This window comes from Porites lutea, chromosome 13, assembly GCF_958299795.1.
Source record: "Porites lutea chromosome 13, jaPorLute2.1, whole genome shotgun sequence".
NCBI classification, from domain to species: domain Eukaryota; kingdom Metazoa; phylum Cnidaria; class Anthozoa; order Scleractinia; family Poritidae; genus Porites; species Porites lutea.
In genome coordinates this window covers 9,914,342-9,933,037 of record NC_133213.1, presented here as the reverse complement: position 1 = coordinate 9,933,037, position 18,696 = coordinate 9,914,342, and the positions used below count along the sequence as shown (strand labels likewise).

At 51.7% G+C, this 18,696-nt stretch overlaps 1 protein-coding gene across 1 annotated transcript; it reads right to left on the bottom strand.

The window, feature by feature from the left end:
- Positions 1-12,789: 12,789 nt before the first annotated feature.
- On the bottom strand, positions 12,790-13,431 carry LOC140922335 (uncharacterized protein F54H12.2-like). Its single transcript, XM_073372327.1, has one exon. The coding sequence runs from the start codon at positions 13,429-13,431 to the stop codon at positions 12,790-12,792; it is 642 nt and encodes a 213-aa protein (XP_073228428.1).
- Between the last annotated feature and the right edge of the window lie 5,265 nt (positions 13,432-18,696).

Here is an 18,696-nt window from a genome sequence, read left to right as displayed (position 1 = left end):
TTGTTCAATTTTTGTTGTTGTTGTTGTTGTTGTTGTTGTTTGTCAATCCAAGAGCCATCAATTGCGGCGACTGCATATTTGTTAGTAAGTTTAGTAATCAGTACTATGGGGTCATTTTCAGAATCTTCAGAGTCGCGCTCCCCCCTAAGCAATAGTGACTTTACGATCCCACGAGGCGACGGCAACGAGAACGTCAAAAATAACAATAGGTGTACGGTAGGCAAAACAACAACTTTGCTCGTACATCGCACTTTTCTATGAATTTCTTTGCCGTTTTTGCACAACTACGACGTGAAATTGCCTAATTTCACTTTTTATGGAGAACGAAAACAAGCCACGACGAAATTTTATTCTCTTTTTAAACTTGAATATGTTTCTTAAAAATTCAACTCCGGCAGCGTTCGCCTACATTTGACAAAGTAAGTGAGCTGGAATAATCGCGATAAAGACCAAAAGAACGCAAATTCATTTTTGAAGCGACATTTTCGCTGCCGTCACGTAGTCCGATCGTAAAGTCCCTTATGACGGAGCTGAGCACGGTTCTTTCAGGAAATGACAATTGACGTCTCATCCACTTCCACGAAGACACAATACTCATTTACTGACTTTGCAGGTGATCTGTGATAAAGGAGAAACACGACGCCGACGCGACTACAGCTGAATATTTTGTCTTTTTGCAAGAAAGCTTGGCACAAGTGTAGACCAATCAAAGCACGCCATTTACAAAAGCGCGATTTCAAAACAAAAACAAAAGATTGCGCTGCGTCAAGGCTGGCAATGGGCCTTTAAACAAACCACTTTCGAATAACCGAAAATTGAATCCTGATAGCAGCTATATTTCATTTTGTGACGGGAGTTGTATTTTCATTTTGTGGCAGTAGTACAGGAACACGGTGATTTTACAATGTAAAACTTAACTGGAATAAAAAAGGCTTCAGTTGTCGGCAAGCAGTCTGTCGACAAACAAATTTTGAGATGCTGAGTAAATATTCACGCATAAATTCACCTGTCCATATTTTGACCAATCGGGGAGGGAGACTGGATTGTTGCTGGAGTATGACCAAAACCGTGACTAAAAAGTAAGGCTTTTGAAATTTATTTCGAAAAATTTTGAACACAACAAAATTTAATCTAGATTTTTAATCCAGCAAATCCGTTGGTTACCCCTAAATGGTTAATTTTGCGCCAAAACGAAACGCGACATATATGTCTGGGACTCCCATCCCTACCCTACTGAGTTTTTTACCTCTCCCCCAGAGTCTGTAGGGACGGACGGAGTACGCTGACCTCATAAATTTCCTCTTTTCGATAGGTTTCCATTTTCTTCTAGTTATGGAGTTACGTAGTGCAAGCCTAGTGCGCGCAGTTCCTCTGCTAAAAAAAGAAGGGATTATGGGAAGTATAAAAACTATCTTTTTAATTTCGAAAATACGTAAATACCGGTCTTTTTAAGTTCGAGGCCAATTTTAAAAGTGATTTTCAAAACATTTTTACCCCCTTTAATATTTTCACGCCCGGCAACCATTATTTTTCAGTGATGTATGTAGGAGCTGCTCGGAAGGTGTTTCCTAATGGGTCGCAGAAACAATAACAAGTTTTAATTTATGATTATTTCCTATTGTTTCACGGTTATGATATCGAACCAATTGGCTTTTAGGGTTCCTTTTTTTAGGTTTCCAAATTACTTGCGTATGTTGTGCTTGAAAATGGCGCGTCTTGGGCGAGTGGCCTACTTTTTCGAGCCCATGTTGTTCCAGCATGCAAACCTGTATTTTTCAACTATAATTTCCATGAGAAAACAAAAAAGGTTTGTATCAAAACAAGGCCAACCTCGGCCTCGCACTCAATTGAAGGCTAGGGTACTAACTAAACAACTGAAAAATGGTCTGTTTGAGGCTACATTACTCGGTCCATTATTACCGCCTCGCAATTCTTCCAGTTGTTATTTTGACACTGTAAAATATGTTTTGCCTTCGCAAATTTGGGCAATACCACTCTAGCCTCATCATTATTCATCCTCCTGCTTAATCGTATATACTGGGCGCGATCCATTCAACAAAATTTTCCGGAAATTTCGGTCCAAAACTCAATGGATCGGAGTAGTCATAGAGGCTACAATAAGTCCCAACCAATCACAGCGCAGCAGAAATTTGTGTTAACCAATCAGAATCGAGCATTTAGCCCATGTGACCAAATTGACGTCACAGTGTCCCATATTTGGGCATACAATTCACGTGACCCCATGGGGAAAAGAACACGCACACACAAGAGGTTGATCCACATACTTGGCATAGTTTTATTGACCGTACCGCGTAGAGCCTAGGTACAAGCGGGACGTGTGTGAGGTCCTAGTGACGTCACGCCCATTTTTTATTTCTTACAAATCTAATAGAAGATCAAGTTCATCCCCAATCCTCTCGTAGCCATAGGGAAAGCTGGATCGAGTAGACACATCGATGACGCGCTTGTCAAACACCAACCCATACTGCTTTACGCGCGGAACCACTTGAATTTGTTTCTTCTCTAGATCCCGTGTGAAATGATAAGGGGTGACAATGTTCAAATTTCGGCGAGAGTCCTGAGGCGAGTCTAGTTCCGAGAGAATGTTCTCTTTCATGGTGTGAAAATTAAGAATGGCCGACCCCCGAACATTCAAGGTGAAACCGCGGACCTTACACACCACTTTACCTCCACGGGTCGTGTACCCATAATTCTTGGCGCCCCCCGAAACAAACTCGGTGATGACGTCTCCGTCCAATTCATCCGTCATATCCCCCAGAAAATCGCCCGTGGTGATAGAGGGTTGACCCGGACGCCACTTGTACACCACACTGTCGGTATCATAGTAAAGCACTTGCTGTTGAAGGGTGTCGAGGGACTCGTAGAGCTTGAGCCGAGCATGACACGTGGTGAAAGCCGCCACAAAGATGTTGGTCTTGGTGCCTTTGACGGCATTGTCTTGGACACTAGTGTAAACGGCTTCCAGGATGTCGTCGGTACAGAGACGGAGGGTACTGAGATCGAGAGCCTTATCGGAGATCAGGCTGAACAAATGGGCGGGGTTTTGGACAGTCACAGTCGTGGGTTTGTTCATCCGCTCCCCAAACTTGCCCCAGAAACTGTTCAGCATGAGCTTGGCCGTGGCCTTGCGACCAGGATTTTTGGCAATGCTGGCAATGTCCAGGCGGATTCCCTCCCGTTCCTGGTAACGAAGAATGTACTCTCGTTTCTGCTCGAGGGTCTGACACCAACCGGGCCACCCCGTGGATTCTTGTTTGATTTTTAGCCAGGTGTTGACGTAAGAGGCGAAAAGACCCGTTTGGCGTTGCTCAGGGGGAAAATGCCAGACTTCATGGATCTTAATCAGGGTGTACCCCTTTTCCACAGCTTTGACCAGTTCGGGGGTGCACCAGGTCCCGCGTAGTGTGCGATCCGCGTCCGAATGAGGGCAATACTGGGTTCGGGTCAACATGGGTTGGACTTGCTCTGTCTGGACACAGGCACGGCAGAGAGGAAAGGTGAGCTTTTGGCCACAGCGTACAGGCAAGACAGGGTGGAACAGGCCAGCCGGAGGCAGAATGTCCACCGTGGCCAGACCAAAATAGCACTCCAGGGACTGGTCGGCGGGTTGGGTAATGATCTTGGGATGACCGATAGGGTAAGGGCAGTTCTTATTCACCCACGGGTACAGGGAGGTCACATCCACATAACGTATTTCCTCCCCCTCTTCAGCCACGGCATGGAGAGCCACCGCACCGGTGCGTCCCCCAAAAAAGGCGTCACGGGGTTCCAGGGGAGCGACCAGATCAAACGACGTCAGGAAACGTTGGACGGCTTCATCCGTGTCCACCACTTTGTCCCATTCACATTCCCACATTTCGATCACCGTGTAACCTGCTCGGAGCAGGGCCATGCGTTTGGAGAGCGTGGCTTGATAGAGTTCCTCCACGGTTCGATCCGGTGTGGCATAATGTTTGGCGTTTCTCATGGGATAACAAGTGGGACAGCCATGGTAGAGACACCCATGAAATTCGTAGACAGTGCGGGTCAGAGGATCGTAGCCATCGACGAAATAACCGTTCACGAGGGTCCGGACAAACTGCTCGCCCCCATTCCGGACATGTCGAATGCGATCGGCACTGGCTCCCTCCTTGGGAAGGAGATGTTCCTGATAGTAGAGCCATTGTAGGGCCTTGAGGGATTGATTGACTTGGGCGCCTCGCCAACCCCTTAGTGGTTCGACGGCAATGGTATCGGGGGTCAAATGATGCTTGCGCCAATAGAGATTGCAGGCACTGGCGATGGTGATGCATTTGGCCATGGGATTGAAGCCAGCCTGCCGTTCAAATTCTTGTTGAAAAGCTTCACACCCCGCTTTCAACAGAGCCACATCCGATTTGCAATAATCCATCATGTCTTGACGGAAATCAAAACGCACGTTACCACGGACTTGGTCGGCATGCCAACGCGTCAGTTCGTCTTTCTTTTTGGCCATCATACCCTCGGGATCGTAAAATTCCAAATCGGGGATACGGCCCACGTACTGTTGGTGATCCGGGGTATTGAACAAATGCGGAAAAAATCCCTTCTTTAATTCGGTCAAATTGAAGGTGCTGGGAAACGAGGCGAGTGGCATGGGCAAGAAACACAACGAGTCAATGAATTTGACAGCTCCGCTCCTGAAAGACAACACTTTGGCGCCCACCGTCAGTTGATCCACCACCTCGCGTTGTTGCTGGTACAGTTCGTGCAAAATAAACATGCCGTCAAACCCTTTCAAATTGTGAAACACCACGAGAATCTCCCGCTCGCCCTCTGTGTCCGGGAGGTTCGTGAGTTCATCCAAATCATGCAAAAATTGTAGGGCACAGTCTTCCCCGTCCAACACATGAATGGTCGTTTCTTCACTGGACGAATAACACAACAAATTGGCCACAAACACGCCTTCCGCATTCTGCATGGCTTCAAAATCGGCGTAAACAAACAGGGGAGGGGGTGGCGCCACCATGCTACCTCCCCCCTCCTCGGTGGGTTCTTCTTCCTCATTCTCGACCACGGGTTGAATGTAGCACTTATGGTATTGGATGGACACCCATTCTTGACACACGGGACACTTGGCGTACCCACACTGGTGACGTCGGTCAGGAACCACCGTGTACTGGGCCTGACATTTGAGACAGGTTTTGATGGATTGACATTGCTGGCTGACCACATGATGACGAAGGCAATGGTCGCCGTAAGACTTGCGGTGACATAAAGGGCAATACTCCGTGGGGCGGGTGCCACGCACATAATCCGGACAATCAAATCGACTGCAAGCACGGCAGCGTCTCCCTTGACAAGTGTGATGGGTCCGATCGTTGGTGTTGAACCCCCGTTCACAGTCCAGGCAATAATAGGAGCGGTTGACAAACGCAGGAAAGGACGTACAGCCATCAAAATGATCATTGGATTTCAATAAACGAATCTGATGAGGGGCATCAGGGCCTTTAAAGATGAGAAAAAAGGGTTTCATCCGGGTCATCACCAACAATTGATACTGAGGCCCCAACGCCTGTTGAAATTGACGCAGCTCGGGTAAACCACAGGGACCCTCCGCGACTCCCGCTTGCTGATGGAGGGCCTGGGCTTGACGTAACTGCACAGGACGCCCCCGTTTGAGATTGTCCCAGTCGCGAAACCCATCCACGCCTTGATCTTTATGGCAGTGAGCACGCATGGTGACGATAGCGCGAGCACAGCATAGGGCATCTCTGTTTCGGATGGGAATGATACATTTCTTTTTCTTGTTGTCTCGATCCAGGCATAGACGTCCCACATTGCGTTGTTTATGTCGACCAGACCCTGGACCAGGCATAGAGACAAACACCACATCCACTTGGAAACCGCGATCGGGGTTGAAGGCTTCATTGCTGTTCAACTTGCCGGCTAACGTCGCTAACATCTCATCCAATCGTGCCGTGCGTTGAAAAAATACCCCAACGGTAAAATTGGCTGTTTGATAAGCATGGGTGAACCCATGCGCTGTAATAGCAAAATTGACAAAATGGTGGGCAGGTCGCTTCTCACGGCCCAGTTCCGTTTCAATGGCTTGATGGAGTGCTTCGGTCAAAGCCATGCCAATGTTATCCCCAGGGACAGGATCCCGCAATTGCCGTAATTGCGCATTGAATTGCGCCCGCTCCACCACATCACGCCAGCGGCGTCGTCGACCGATGGGTTGCATGGTGAATTGAAAGAGAGGGCCACGGGCGGCAGCCCCTCCCAACTGTTCCCAACGGTCATAAGCGCGGTCCAACAGAGCATCCCCTTCGTCATCGTCACTGAAAGGATACGCCTCCGCCATGACAGCGGAAAACCATTTGAATTTTCCCGCGCTGGACGTGGACTTTTATAGACCTTCTCACGTGATCTCTCCTGCGCTGGGATTGGTGGACCAAGCTCAGGTGAGAGTCAGGTGAGGGGGTTTGATCGACAAGAAGAAGATCAGGGGTGGTCCCCCCCATGGGTACAGACTCCTTCCATCTCCTCTGGGTCTGGACCGAGATCGGTGATTGGCGGAGAACCCCCTAGATAAAGTCTGTCGTTCAGAACAGACGTCAGTGTGAGTTCGAGATGCCCAACAAGGATCCAGAGAAGGCGAAACAGTTGAAGCATGAGTGGTACATGAAAAACAAAGAGAGATTGTTGCAGCAGAAACGTGAACGGCGGGCGGCCCAGAAAAAGGTGAAACCACCCAAACCACCTAAACCAGCTCCGACACCCGAACAGACGGCGAGAGCCCGAGAGTTTAACCGACTGGCCTGTCTGCGTTACAGAAAGAAAAATCCGGACCTAGTACGTCAACTGAATCGGGACTATTACCACCGGCACCGCGAACAGATTGTGCAACAACAGCGGGACCGACGTACCAGGGATCGTCAAGACAGGGAAAGTCCATTCCGAAAGTTACGGGCCTTGGCAGACGTGTGTGCTGCCCGATTGCTGGAGTTAAACCATGGATACACCCAGATCGAGCCGAAAAAAGAGGGACCCCGAGGTCAATAAATTGCACCAAAAACTCTATCGGCAACGACAATATGCGTCCGTGAACGGCATCGAGAAAGTGAAAGCCCTTCACCGTCGACGCTACCACGAACGTATGGCGCGGATGAAGGCGAACGGGGAGTACGAGGCCTTCAAGGCCAAAAAGACCCAGGAGGGCATGCGACGCTACTATGGCATGACGGAGGAGCGACGGAGTGAAGTGAAACGCAGGAACGCGCAAGCCCAAAAAAACTGGGTGCAGAAAATGAAGGAGGAGGGGACCTTCGAGGCGTACAAAGAACGCGTGAATGTGCGGCGGCGACAAATCCAGGACGAGAAACGACGAGCCTTAGGGGAGGAGGGGTGGAGAGCGTTGCAGAAAGAAAAATATCAGAAGCGGATGGTGACCCTACAAAATCAACGATTGGCTGAGCATTTGGAACGTCCTTTTCCCCTCCCGTGGTGGCCGTTAGACTGGTCCGACTCCGAGCCTGAAGAGGACCCTGTACAATCGACTCGTTCAAACGCGTTACAACAATTGCAGCAGTATTTGTAAGAACAATGTGAGTTTTATTAAAACATGTGATTATATCATTCAATCTTGTTATCTTGTGATGACTGTGTTCCACTAATTACATGCCCAATCTCAGTTTGGTTTTCATAATGCGTCTCACAATACGCTCCGTCAGGGTTTTGCGGCCAGGGAGTTGATCAATCTTGGCAATCATCTTGCGATCCGCCACCCATTTATCTTTCAAGGTCTTGGCTTTATCATAGTCTATGTCATGCACTTTCGCAATCCTGTCTAACCGGTTGATGCCGGGATCCCCACGGGCCAAACGTTTTTTCAAATGGGTGCCAGGGCCCATATACTGATAGCCGGGCCAATGAAATTCAATGCCCGTCTTGTTGAGGAGGTTTTGCACATCAAATAACTTGCCCCCGCGTTGCGATCGTCGTTGTCGTCGCCTCGGTCGGGCACGGGAGGTAGCTGCCACACGACGTCTCCGGCCCATCACGGGGTTTTCCACGATTTCCAATCCAAGGCTTTCTTGGCCACACTGAGGCCTTTCTTTTTGGCGATACTGGCGGCTTTCTTTTTGGCAGAGTCTGTCGTGCGTTTACGAATATCACGCGCAACCGCTTTCTTGATGGAGTCCACTCGTTCACGGGGGGTATCCCACGGTTCTACTCCCTGCGTGTCTGAAAAAGGCAACTCGTGTGCCAACTCCGCGCTGCTCACTTGAGGCGTAAACTTGAGTTTCTTTTTAGCACTGGGGGTGATGTTCGGTTTAGGCGGGACAGGTGGTTTTCTGGGTCCAGCCGGCGTGGACCCTTGTTTTATACCTTGGGTGGCCTTGACCAACTGCGTGAACCACGCTTGCATAGGCCCCGCCTCAAAATCATCATCCTCGCCGGGCGTCGTAGCCCCTGCGGCGCGCACACCCCCCGCTGGCGCTCCAAAGGGTTGACGCACTTTTTTGGTCCAATGGCGTAATTGACGGCTCACGGCTTTGAGTTGCGGTCGTTTCCAGGCATCGGGGACCTCACTGGTCAGGAGCACATGTTGTCTGGCCGCCAAATCCGCGGCTTTACTCAAGCGAGTATCTTCCACCAATTCTTGTTTATACTTTTCTTTTAATTGTAAAAAAGCAGGGGCGTTGTCCACCGTGGTGCTCACCATCTCGGGTTCCATCATGCAACTGAAGTGTCTTGTCTAGCGCATGCAACATTTATAACATCGGTAGAGTTCAGACCAGAGGGCGCCGCCTGTTTGAGCCATCATGATAGCGCGCCGTCGTTTCACCGAATGCGCGGGTTTGGCCATAGCGCGTAAACTCTGGGCATGGGGTTTGAGCAACGTGATGGTATGTCGAGAACGGGGCACGGTGCCACGGAGCGTGTTCATCACCAATTCACTGATGGCATTGATCTGATCCGCATTCGCCATCCGCAACAATTCTTGTCGTTTATGCTGATTGGCTTCTTGTAAGACACTTTTCAAGAACGGAGCTTGACGTTCCATGCGCCACGCCATGCTGAATCTTGAGTTCAGGCAACGAACAAGGTCTATTTATGGTAAAAAGGGCTCCACATGCACCACACAATTCGCCATGATAATAGCATTGCATATGAGTGCGACACTGATGGCATAACAATGAATCATAGTTGGGGTCCCATTCCAACGTGAACGTCACGGCTTTTTTGGGTTTTTTGAGCACTGGATCGCGTCTAACGTGGACGCGTCCGTCGACGTTTCTTCTTGAACGCCCAAGGCGAGAGAGCCACTGCCAGCATGGGGAGCACGCCTCCACGTTGCAATCCACGTCGCCGGCGTCGTAGTCGGGGGACATAACGATGTCGGCGTCCATTGGGTCCACGGACCATCCTCCAATAGAGACTTGTTCCCCACCTGGCGTGTCTTTTATAGCATCCCTAGCGTCCGCAACGGAGGCAAACCCGTTCGACTTAACATCCGCTGGACCCGTCGTTTATTGGCCGCCCATTGCGCGGCACTGATCTTGCCCACTTTTTTCTTGCGCGTCGCGGCTTGAATGGCTTTTTTAGTGCCATAAGCCGCAGCACCACTCACGGCTCCAGCCGCTGCCGCCTTGGCTGCAGCAATGGCAGCGGGGATGAGGAATATTGGGAGGATACCCCCTCGTTGCTTTCGGCGTCGTTTTCGTCCACCACAAGGCATGATCATCCCTTGTTTGTCCAACAGAAGACACGCCTCTTGTCTTTTATACTTTTTTCACATAATGGAACAATTAAACGATTCCCCCGCATAGCGTTTCCGTTTGCCAGATTCCCACTCTCGTGTGCGTTTGTCGGCAATAGCGATGGCACGCTTGGTTTGATGATCCCCTATGGCTTTGGTGATCCCATAGCCAGCTTTGAGAATCCCGAGAGGCAGGCCGGGCCCGACACCCCCTACTTGACCCCTTCGTCGTTTGGCGGGGGATCGACGTCGGGTCGTGGTGCGTTTGCGTTTGCGTCTAGGGGCCATCCCGCTTCGACATCGGCCACACATGGTTTTGGGACGGTCGAAGGAAGGATCCTGGTTTTATATCTTTTTGTTCACGGGCGTCGACCCCGTCCACGGGCCCGGCCACGGCCCCGGCCACGGCCTCGGCGGGGTGGTGCAGGGGGCGGACTTGGGCTGGAAGTTCGCGTCGACGTGCGGCGTACCGAAGGTCGGCCTCCCTCTTCATACACGGTGGTCACCGTATTGGTATGCGTGATATTGCGAATGCGTCTCCCTCGAGCCCGTTCTTGCGCATCTTCATTCAGCAAATCCAACCGTCGCCTTAAGCCTCGCCGTCGATCATCGTCATCATCATCTTCATCCTCGTCCTCCGACGGAGGGGAGGAATCGGGGGACGGTGGAGAGGGCACGCGGGGACGTCGTCGCGGTTGTTTGGCGGCGATGGTGGGACGACCCGTCGGGGTCGTCACCGTGGAAGTGGTGGTCCTGGTGCCGGCTCCAGCACTGCGTCGGGCGGTGGAGGGGCGGGAGGGAGCCGTGGTGGTCGTGGCGGTGGTGACAGGGCGTGGTCTGGGTCGTCTGGAGCTGGTGGTGGTAGTGGCCGTGGGACGTGTGCGGGTGGACGTGGTGGGACGGGTTTGGGTGGCTGTCGTGGTAGGTGCGGTGGTGATAGTGGGTGGTGGTGGCGGTGCCGTGGTGGTAGTGCCTGTGCCTGCCACGGGGGGTAACGTAAAGGCATTCAAGGCATCGTCCACATTGATCGGGAACGTCAAATTAAAATCCTCAATCTCTTGATCCAATTGGGCTCGATCCACGGGTTGGGTCAATTCCGCGACCATGTCCGTCATGCTACTGAGATCTAAGGGAGGGGCGGTGGGTGAACCCACGCCAGCGAGCGAGAAGGTCGGCGTGTCCATGCGGACCGATAAGTCACGTTGTTGTCCGCCTTCTCTTTGCCGACGGACCCTGGCGAGTTCTCGTTGCAGCTCGTTTTCGAACGGCAGGAACATCCACGGGCAAGGTATGGACTTGCGCCTTGCCTTCTCGGCGCGTTAAATGACTCCACAATCGGTACCGATCATCCGACGCCGGATGCACATCCAACATCAAATAGCCAAAGGGACGGGACGTGATGCGTTTAAATAGGCGCAAGACTTGACGCCATCGGTCGGGAAAGGCTTGCAGTAAAATGGTGCGTATACCCGTTTGATCCCGGGGATTCTTGAAGGCCACAATGTAATGCGCGTTGCGATTAATGGTCTTGGAAAATTTACCCGGTGGGAATAAATCTTGCGTCAAATACAAGACGGTGATGTTCCGATGATGGGAATCTTTGGTGAACAAATCCAACACGCGTTTGTCCTGTCCCCCTTCTTCCATCAAATCGTCCAACACCAGCACGCCACCACGCGTCCGGCCAAACCATTGGGTCAAATGACGGGGGTCCGGTAACCCGCGATGAAATTGAATTCCCTCCTTCTTTTGCATACGATCAAACCGGGGTTGCCATCGGTCGTACGCGTAGACGATCTTGTGGGGTTTGACTTGAAACACGTTCAGGTCCCGTAACCATTGTTCCACTAACTCACTCTTGCCACTGCCCGACGGGCCAGCTATAATCACACTACTGGGGTGTCGAATCATCCTTCCCACGGTCGAGGCAGTCGTCGATAATGACCCGTGGCCCCTTTAGCGCCCATACGTTTATACCGTTTGCTACGTCCCAATTTATATCCGATTTTGGCCGCTTTGGCCAACACGCTCATGATGCCACGCCCGTTTTGACGAAAACGGGGTCGTCGGGAGGAAGCGCGCTGTCGTCGTCGCTGTCTGGGCATAGCGTCCAATACTCGCGGTAGAGGCGTGGCGATTCGAACTGAATCAGGTGTTCCATCGTCTCCCTTAAATGCGTTTCTTTCATGGTGTCCATGTACTGTTTGAGAGCGACCCAGTCCTGGTCTTGGGCCAGTTGGCGGGCCACCAACCAATGATACCCATCCCAGGCATCCACCCCTTGGACAGTGTTCACCCGTTCAATGGGGTGGGACCACCAATACAGGGTTTCTTCTAACATGAAGGCATCGATCACCCGCTGGACATCCCCTCGCGTAATCATGATGAGATTTCAAATGACCACTCTTTCACAGCACATCTCGTTTTATGGTGTTTTTATTTTAACACTCACAAGGATTACAAAGCATAAAGGCCTGGCGGCTCACATTCTTTTGCCCTCCCTCTGGGCAGGCATCGACTTCATCTTGTACTTCTTGTTTAATCACCCGTTTCAACTGCTCGGCCACTTTCTGATCGTTCAACACTAAATTGTCGCAACTCCATTGCCCCAAAAAGTCTTGATACGACTGGCCTTGGGCACGGGCTTTCAGGAAAAATAACGCATAATGGCCACAGATCTGACTATCCAAGGCTTGCAAGGTCTGGTCACTGCGGATCAGGTGCTTCCATTGACTCCACCATTGGTGCAGGTCGGGGTGGGTGTACACGTGCAGGGGCAGTCCATAACTGTCAAAGATCTCGCACTTGTTCTGTTCCGTCCACAGGCCCAACCAATGTTGTCCCGGCTCTCCCGCCGGATCCGTGTTGACAATATAGGTTTGACGGACACTCTTGGGGGGTGAACGGGGTAACTGGTCGGCGGGGTACACCCCGTGAAACACGCGTCGCAACGTGGGATCTTCTAGGGCCAACGCTCGCAACACCCTATCACTGAGCGCCACAAACTCCATGACCGGTGTCTTCTGTCTTCTGACACTCTCTCAGCCGTTGATGTTGTACTTTATACCTCCCATATGATTGATCTCATACATGTTTTCATACTCGCTCCAGACCAACACGGTGATGTTGTGACCGACAGCGGCAGCAAAATCAATGATCAGTCGCACATTGCCCGATTGACGGGGGTTGCGATACTGAGGATCATCGGCTTTTCCACTGGGCACATTGTTGAACAGGAACAACGTGCAGTTCTTGCCTTGTCCCCAATCCCCAGGCAGCAGGAGGGGAATCTTATCTTCATTGTAGGCACCCATGGCTTGTAGAAATCGATCGTACCCCAGGAGATCTTCATAGGCTTCTGTTCCAGTTAGTTGCAGGGTTCTGTAAGGGTATTCTTCTCCATTCAAGGTCTGACGTATTTGGGTGACGCCAAATTTTTCAAAGGCAAAGGGGTATCGTTGTAGGTTTCCATTGAAGGCATCCGAATGCAATAACCCGACCATCACTCGGTCAGGAAATCGACCCACAAACACATTGTCTTGTTCCCACTGGGTGGTTCGTCCATCAAAGGAAAAGGTGCGGATTTCGCTCCGCACCACGGGGTAGCGGGCAATTTGTTTGCCCAGTTGTCTTTCTTTCTGCAGTCTGACATAGACGCTGGCATTCAAGGTCACTTTTCTCATCAGCAAGGTGACTTTGATGTCTTCTGGGTGAATGGCTGGAAATTTCTTCGTCACCAAGGTGCCTTTGTTGGGGTACCTAGCAAGTAGATGGTGTTGGGGTTGAGGAAGAGTTCAAAGTCCATCTGGACATTGGGGACCAATAATTTGCCTGTCTTGAGGGGTGGCAAATGGGGGCGGATGAGGAAGGTGTGCCAATGTTCAGTCAGCAACCGGCTCGTCAAGGCTCTCAATTCTGTATTGCCACTCCACTCGGCATCCGTGGGGACATCCGAATTGGCGGCGGTGGCTCCCATGACATTCACCACATTGAGCTGATTGACCCATCCTTGGGGGGCTAACTTGGTGGCGCCTTCTTCTCGGTTGTAGTTCAGGAGGGTTTCTAGGTAGGCTCTGTAATGGTAGGTGTTGCTCTGTTCCGTCATGAGGACCCCATTCATGCTCAGGGTGATATCTCGAAAGATGGAGTGTCCAAAATTGTTGACGCAATACACGTGTCTCGATTCGTTGCCATCGGAGATGAGCAGCCCTGCATCCAAGCCTGTATACCCCGCGGCTGGATTGGTCAGACGGACTTTGACTTTGAATCGGAGGGAATTGGTATCGTAATAATCGTCGGAGCCCGGGATGGAGAACGTGATGGGCTGGATACCCGTCAAAGCGGGTTGAAACTCCACCTCCCGTGAGGCTTCGTACCGATAATCCACATCGGGCACGTCAAACAGTTGGAGCGACATGATGCGGTCTGTCCCTGGGGTTCAACGTTCCCCCCTTTTTATACCCTTTCGCCTACGTTGCCTCCTGGCTTTGGCTTGGTTGGCCCATAACACTTTTCTGAGATCCCCCCCTTTCATCTGGCGAACTTGTTGAAGCATCCTCTTCTCCATGGAGAGGGGGTCCGTCAGGCGGGAGGAAGTATACATCAAGGGATAGCGCGCCGTCATCGACTTGCCAAAGATCGTGCCCCCGAGTTGGTACGGCGAGATGAACCGTCCACGGGCCCGTTGCCGTCGAATGCGATTTTGCGTTTTGAGAAAACCACCCACGCGTACCATTTTTTAACGTCCAAAGATGTCCCGTATACGTTGGGTCGCTCTTTTATAGGTTTTTTTGGCTTGGTGTTTGCCGCCCGCCCACACCATGGCGGGGGCTTTCCGTTTCAACCCACGGCTCAGTTGCCCACGTCGATCCGCCCACGTCTCTGCGGCACTCTTGCCTCGTTGAATATCTTGCAGTCCCGCTTGCGCTTGCTGCACGATCAGGGGTCCCGCCAGTTTGATCAAGTCTTCGGCCAAACCCTGACCTTCTTGTGAGGTGACCACAGGCGTGTGGTACCGCGTTAAACTGCCTCCTCGCATTGGGTCGGTTCACGTCGAGGTGCTGTTTGGTCCCTCACGTGGCGTGAGTGGCTTTTTATAGCTGTTTGAGACCGATGGTCACCAAGGTTTTGCCCGGGGGTAAGATGGCCAGGGGTCCACTGGTACTGGCAATTTCCACTTCCAAAATATCCAATTGTTGTCCTCGCACTTTGATCCATTGATGGTGCAGGGGTTCCGCGGTGCTTTCCCCATCGCCGGTTCTCAACAATTGCACTTCCCGCAACAGGGGAAACTTGCCACTGCCCACCACAGTGGATTCCACCAGATCCGAATAGACCATGACGGTGCGTTTGCGGGTCCCCACAATCTTTTCAAAGGAGACATCGAGATTGTTGAACCTCCATTCCACCATCAAGGACAATTGCACAAACTTCACACCAGAATGGGTCACCACATGGAAGGGATCATTATTGGTAACAGAACCTGTGTTACCGAACACTAAGATGGGATTGACGCCCATGTACTGCTCGCCTTCCCAGTCGTAGGGCGTGCGATTTTGGGACCCAGTGGGTTGGGTTCTCGAACCGTAGGAGACTGTCGGCAGCGTGTATTGCAGATTGGGCCCTATTTCATACACGGTCGTGTTGTTTCGACGGGTCTTTTCCACCACCAACCCAAATTTGAGCGCAATGGCCAGGTTGATGAACAGATCTGTGATGGCGCTTTTGTCCACTTTCAATAAATCCTCGGCGGACAAAGCCTGAATCACCAAGGCACCTTTTTTCCAGGACAGTCGGGGTATCGCGTTTTTTATGGCACTGACAATCGGTTTTTCGTCGGGTTCAAGGACCAAACGCTGTATTTGTTCTTTCATCACATTGTGCATGATTTTGTTGTTCACTTCTTGCATCACGCGTTGCCAAAACATACTCCCCGTCGCCACGATTTGATTGGCATTCATGATCTCTTCCAATTCCACTTCGCAGTCCACGGTTTTGGTTTCCACCCGTCGATAGGAGTTTTGCACAAACTTGCGGATCACATACGTCATTTTGAATTTGAGCACTTTGGTATGAGGATCCGTGGCGATGACGGCATTGCTCTGGCCTTGATCCGGGACCGTCAGGGACATCAAGGAGGCATGCCACCCCGCGCCCGGTAACACCAGCCGTTCGGGCAATCGCACCTTGAAACTGTTGTTGGCATTGTTGGGAAACTCGTTGGTGGGATCGCTGACCAGCGTCAGGCGTTTAATCTCGTTCATCCTGAGGAGGAGTGGTCCCCTCTGACCAGGGGCAGGGTCCTTTTATAGCCATTGGGCCACTTTCTGTTTGCTGCGAGGGACGCGTCCTACCACGGAATTGAAGGTCGATTGTTTGGGATGAAAACACACTTGCTGGGCAATGTTGGGAAAGGCCCGGGCCAATTCCATCAGGGTCATGCACGTCTTGGTCTTGGGGGGTTTCTTCTTGCGCATCGGGGGATGACGACCCGCGCGTCGGCGTTGTTGTTTTTTCTTGGAGGGGGACCGCAAGGCCCCTCGTTTCTTGGCATACGCTTCGGCTCGATGATAGGCATTGGCGTACGCCCATTGCTGCTTGGTCGGACTGGCCAACTTTTCCCACCACGGTTGGGTTTGCCGTTGTTCGGCCGCTTTCTTCTGAATGAATTTCAGCACGTCGGCGTCACTGGTGGGCGAGGGGGTGTAACTGGCGCGCGGTCGGCTGGAATCCGCCTGCACCTCATCGAGAAACCGCACCCGCTTTTTTCTTTTTCGAGGCGTGATTTTGACGCGGACCATGGTGCGCGGGAATCCAACTATCGTACTTGGCCGGCCACCCTTTCCACCGGACCAACACCCGGCGTCCTTGGCGTTTCAACACTTTTTCGACCCGAAATAACGAGTCGTCCGACACTTGCACTTTTTGAACATCGGGTTCGTAAAACGTGCCTTTTATAGGCGTACCGTCCCATTCACTGAGTCGATACGTGACGATCGGATGACGACGAACGTGCGTGACCACAAACACTTCTTCCGTCCACCCGGGCAAATACCCTTTTTTGAAGGGACGATGTTTCTTATTGAGACGCACCCGATCCCCTACTCGACATTGGGGCGGTGGGGTCGTTTGCTCCAAACGCGAGCCGTAGAGACGGTCCCACACGTCCGGGACCGTTTTGGGGGTGACTTGATGCGGGGCCAGCCCAATACTGCGATGCTGGGTGTGATTGTAGGTATGGATCAAGGGTTGTAACACGTCCACGTACCGTAACGTATTGTGGGCGGTGAAATAACGGTACGGTATCCCCAAACGTGTAAAAATGATGCCACCCTTGTTGCTTGAACCAGGCTTGCACTTTTTTATTTAAAAATTCTTTGCCTTGATCCGTCTGCACGCGGAGCGGTCGTCGCGGCGAGGCTTGTCGACGAATCCTTTCCAACCCTCGGATCATGTCCGTGCCGCTTTTGGATTTGATGGGGACGGCCCAGGCATACTTGGACAGGACGTCGATCACCGTCAACAAATAGTTGTTCCCCTGATTCCATCGACGGAGTTTTTGCATGTCGACCAAATCCATTTGCCATTGTTCGTCTCGATCAAAGACCAACGTGGGCGCAGTGGGAAACCGCGTCCGTCGGGGTTTGTGGAGGTTATAACTCAACACCGATTGGAGAATCCGTTGCGCTTGCGGGGTTTTCAATTTATGGGCTTGGGCAAAGGGTTGGACCCCGCCCAAGGCCCCGGGTGCTTGGGGATCTTCGTAAGCGCGTGGCAACGACATCAAGACACTGACACACGATCCTAGCCCATCTCTGTCTTTAATAGTTTTTTTCACACACCTACATGATTTTTTTTTTTTCAAAACAAACACGAGCTACCAAAGTTCTTATGCAAATGGCGCCTGCTCTCAAAGGCTCGCTCCTTGGCTTGGGCGGCTTCCCCAAACTGATTAAACCACGACCTATTCCTCTCGATAAAGTTCCTCTCTGGGGAAGCATCGTCTTTCGCAGTGTCCAAACAGTGTTTTTTCAGGAGGGGGACTGGCACATATCCATCGCTCCATGGTCTCACGGGCGCCTTCTTATAGTCATGGACCTCAGGGGGTGTGTCTCTCACCCATCGTCTCAGTGTGGGTTGCGCTGGCTCTCGGGGGCACCACAGCGGGCCATGGAGCCATTGAAAGTAGCCACAGGGGTCTTGTCCTGAGAGAAAGCTCCCGCAACTAAAAAACACTTTCTGGTAATTCTTGCTGGTTCGGCTCAATTTCATCCTAGGGACCAACCCACATTTGCACTTGAGCTCCCCTCGTTGCAATCGGGCACGGACTTGAGGGTGTGTGTCTTCTTTCAATTTCTCCATCATCACCTCTCGACTATCTTCAAACAAATACACGGGACATCCTTTTTGGGGGCACTTGAACCTCAACTGGCCAAATTGGGTCTGGGGGTTGACGCAATAGATGTATTCACAAGGACGAAAGGGGCACGTTTCATACAGGAGCTCGTTCAACTGGGTGTCCATCTGGTCGAGGTCGTGTTCTTCCCATTCCCCGACTTCCTTGGCAGGATCGGTCTGACACGTCCCTTCCTCTAGACACTCTTCCTCATAATCTTTTAGGGTGCCCTCCATCAAGTCGTTCACTGAGGGGACGGGTGAGACGATGGGGGAAGGTGTGGGTGGTGGGTCTGCTCGGGGTAGGGCGTTCAGGGCCAACACGAGTTCACTGGTAGGGTTCGGTTCCACTTTCCTCTCTACAGCCTGCGCTTGATATGCCTCCGCTTCAGCTCGGGGCAAACCGATCAAAGTCATCTCGAGTTCACGGGTGGCTTTCATGTCTAGGGCTTCTTTTTCCCCCTTGGGTTTCTTACTACTACTCACTCGGCGTCGTTTGCGTCCTGAGGGCACCGCGGCAGGTTGAGTGGCTTGACGTTCCATGTCTGGGCGGA

What these genes read in the sequence shown, in the direction of transcription:
- LOC140922335 (XM_073372327.1), bottom strand. Translation starts at nt 13,431, where the DNA reads ATGAGAAAAGTGACCTTGAATGCCAGCGTCTATGTCAGACTGCAGAAA.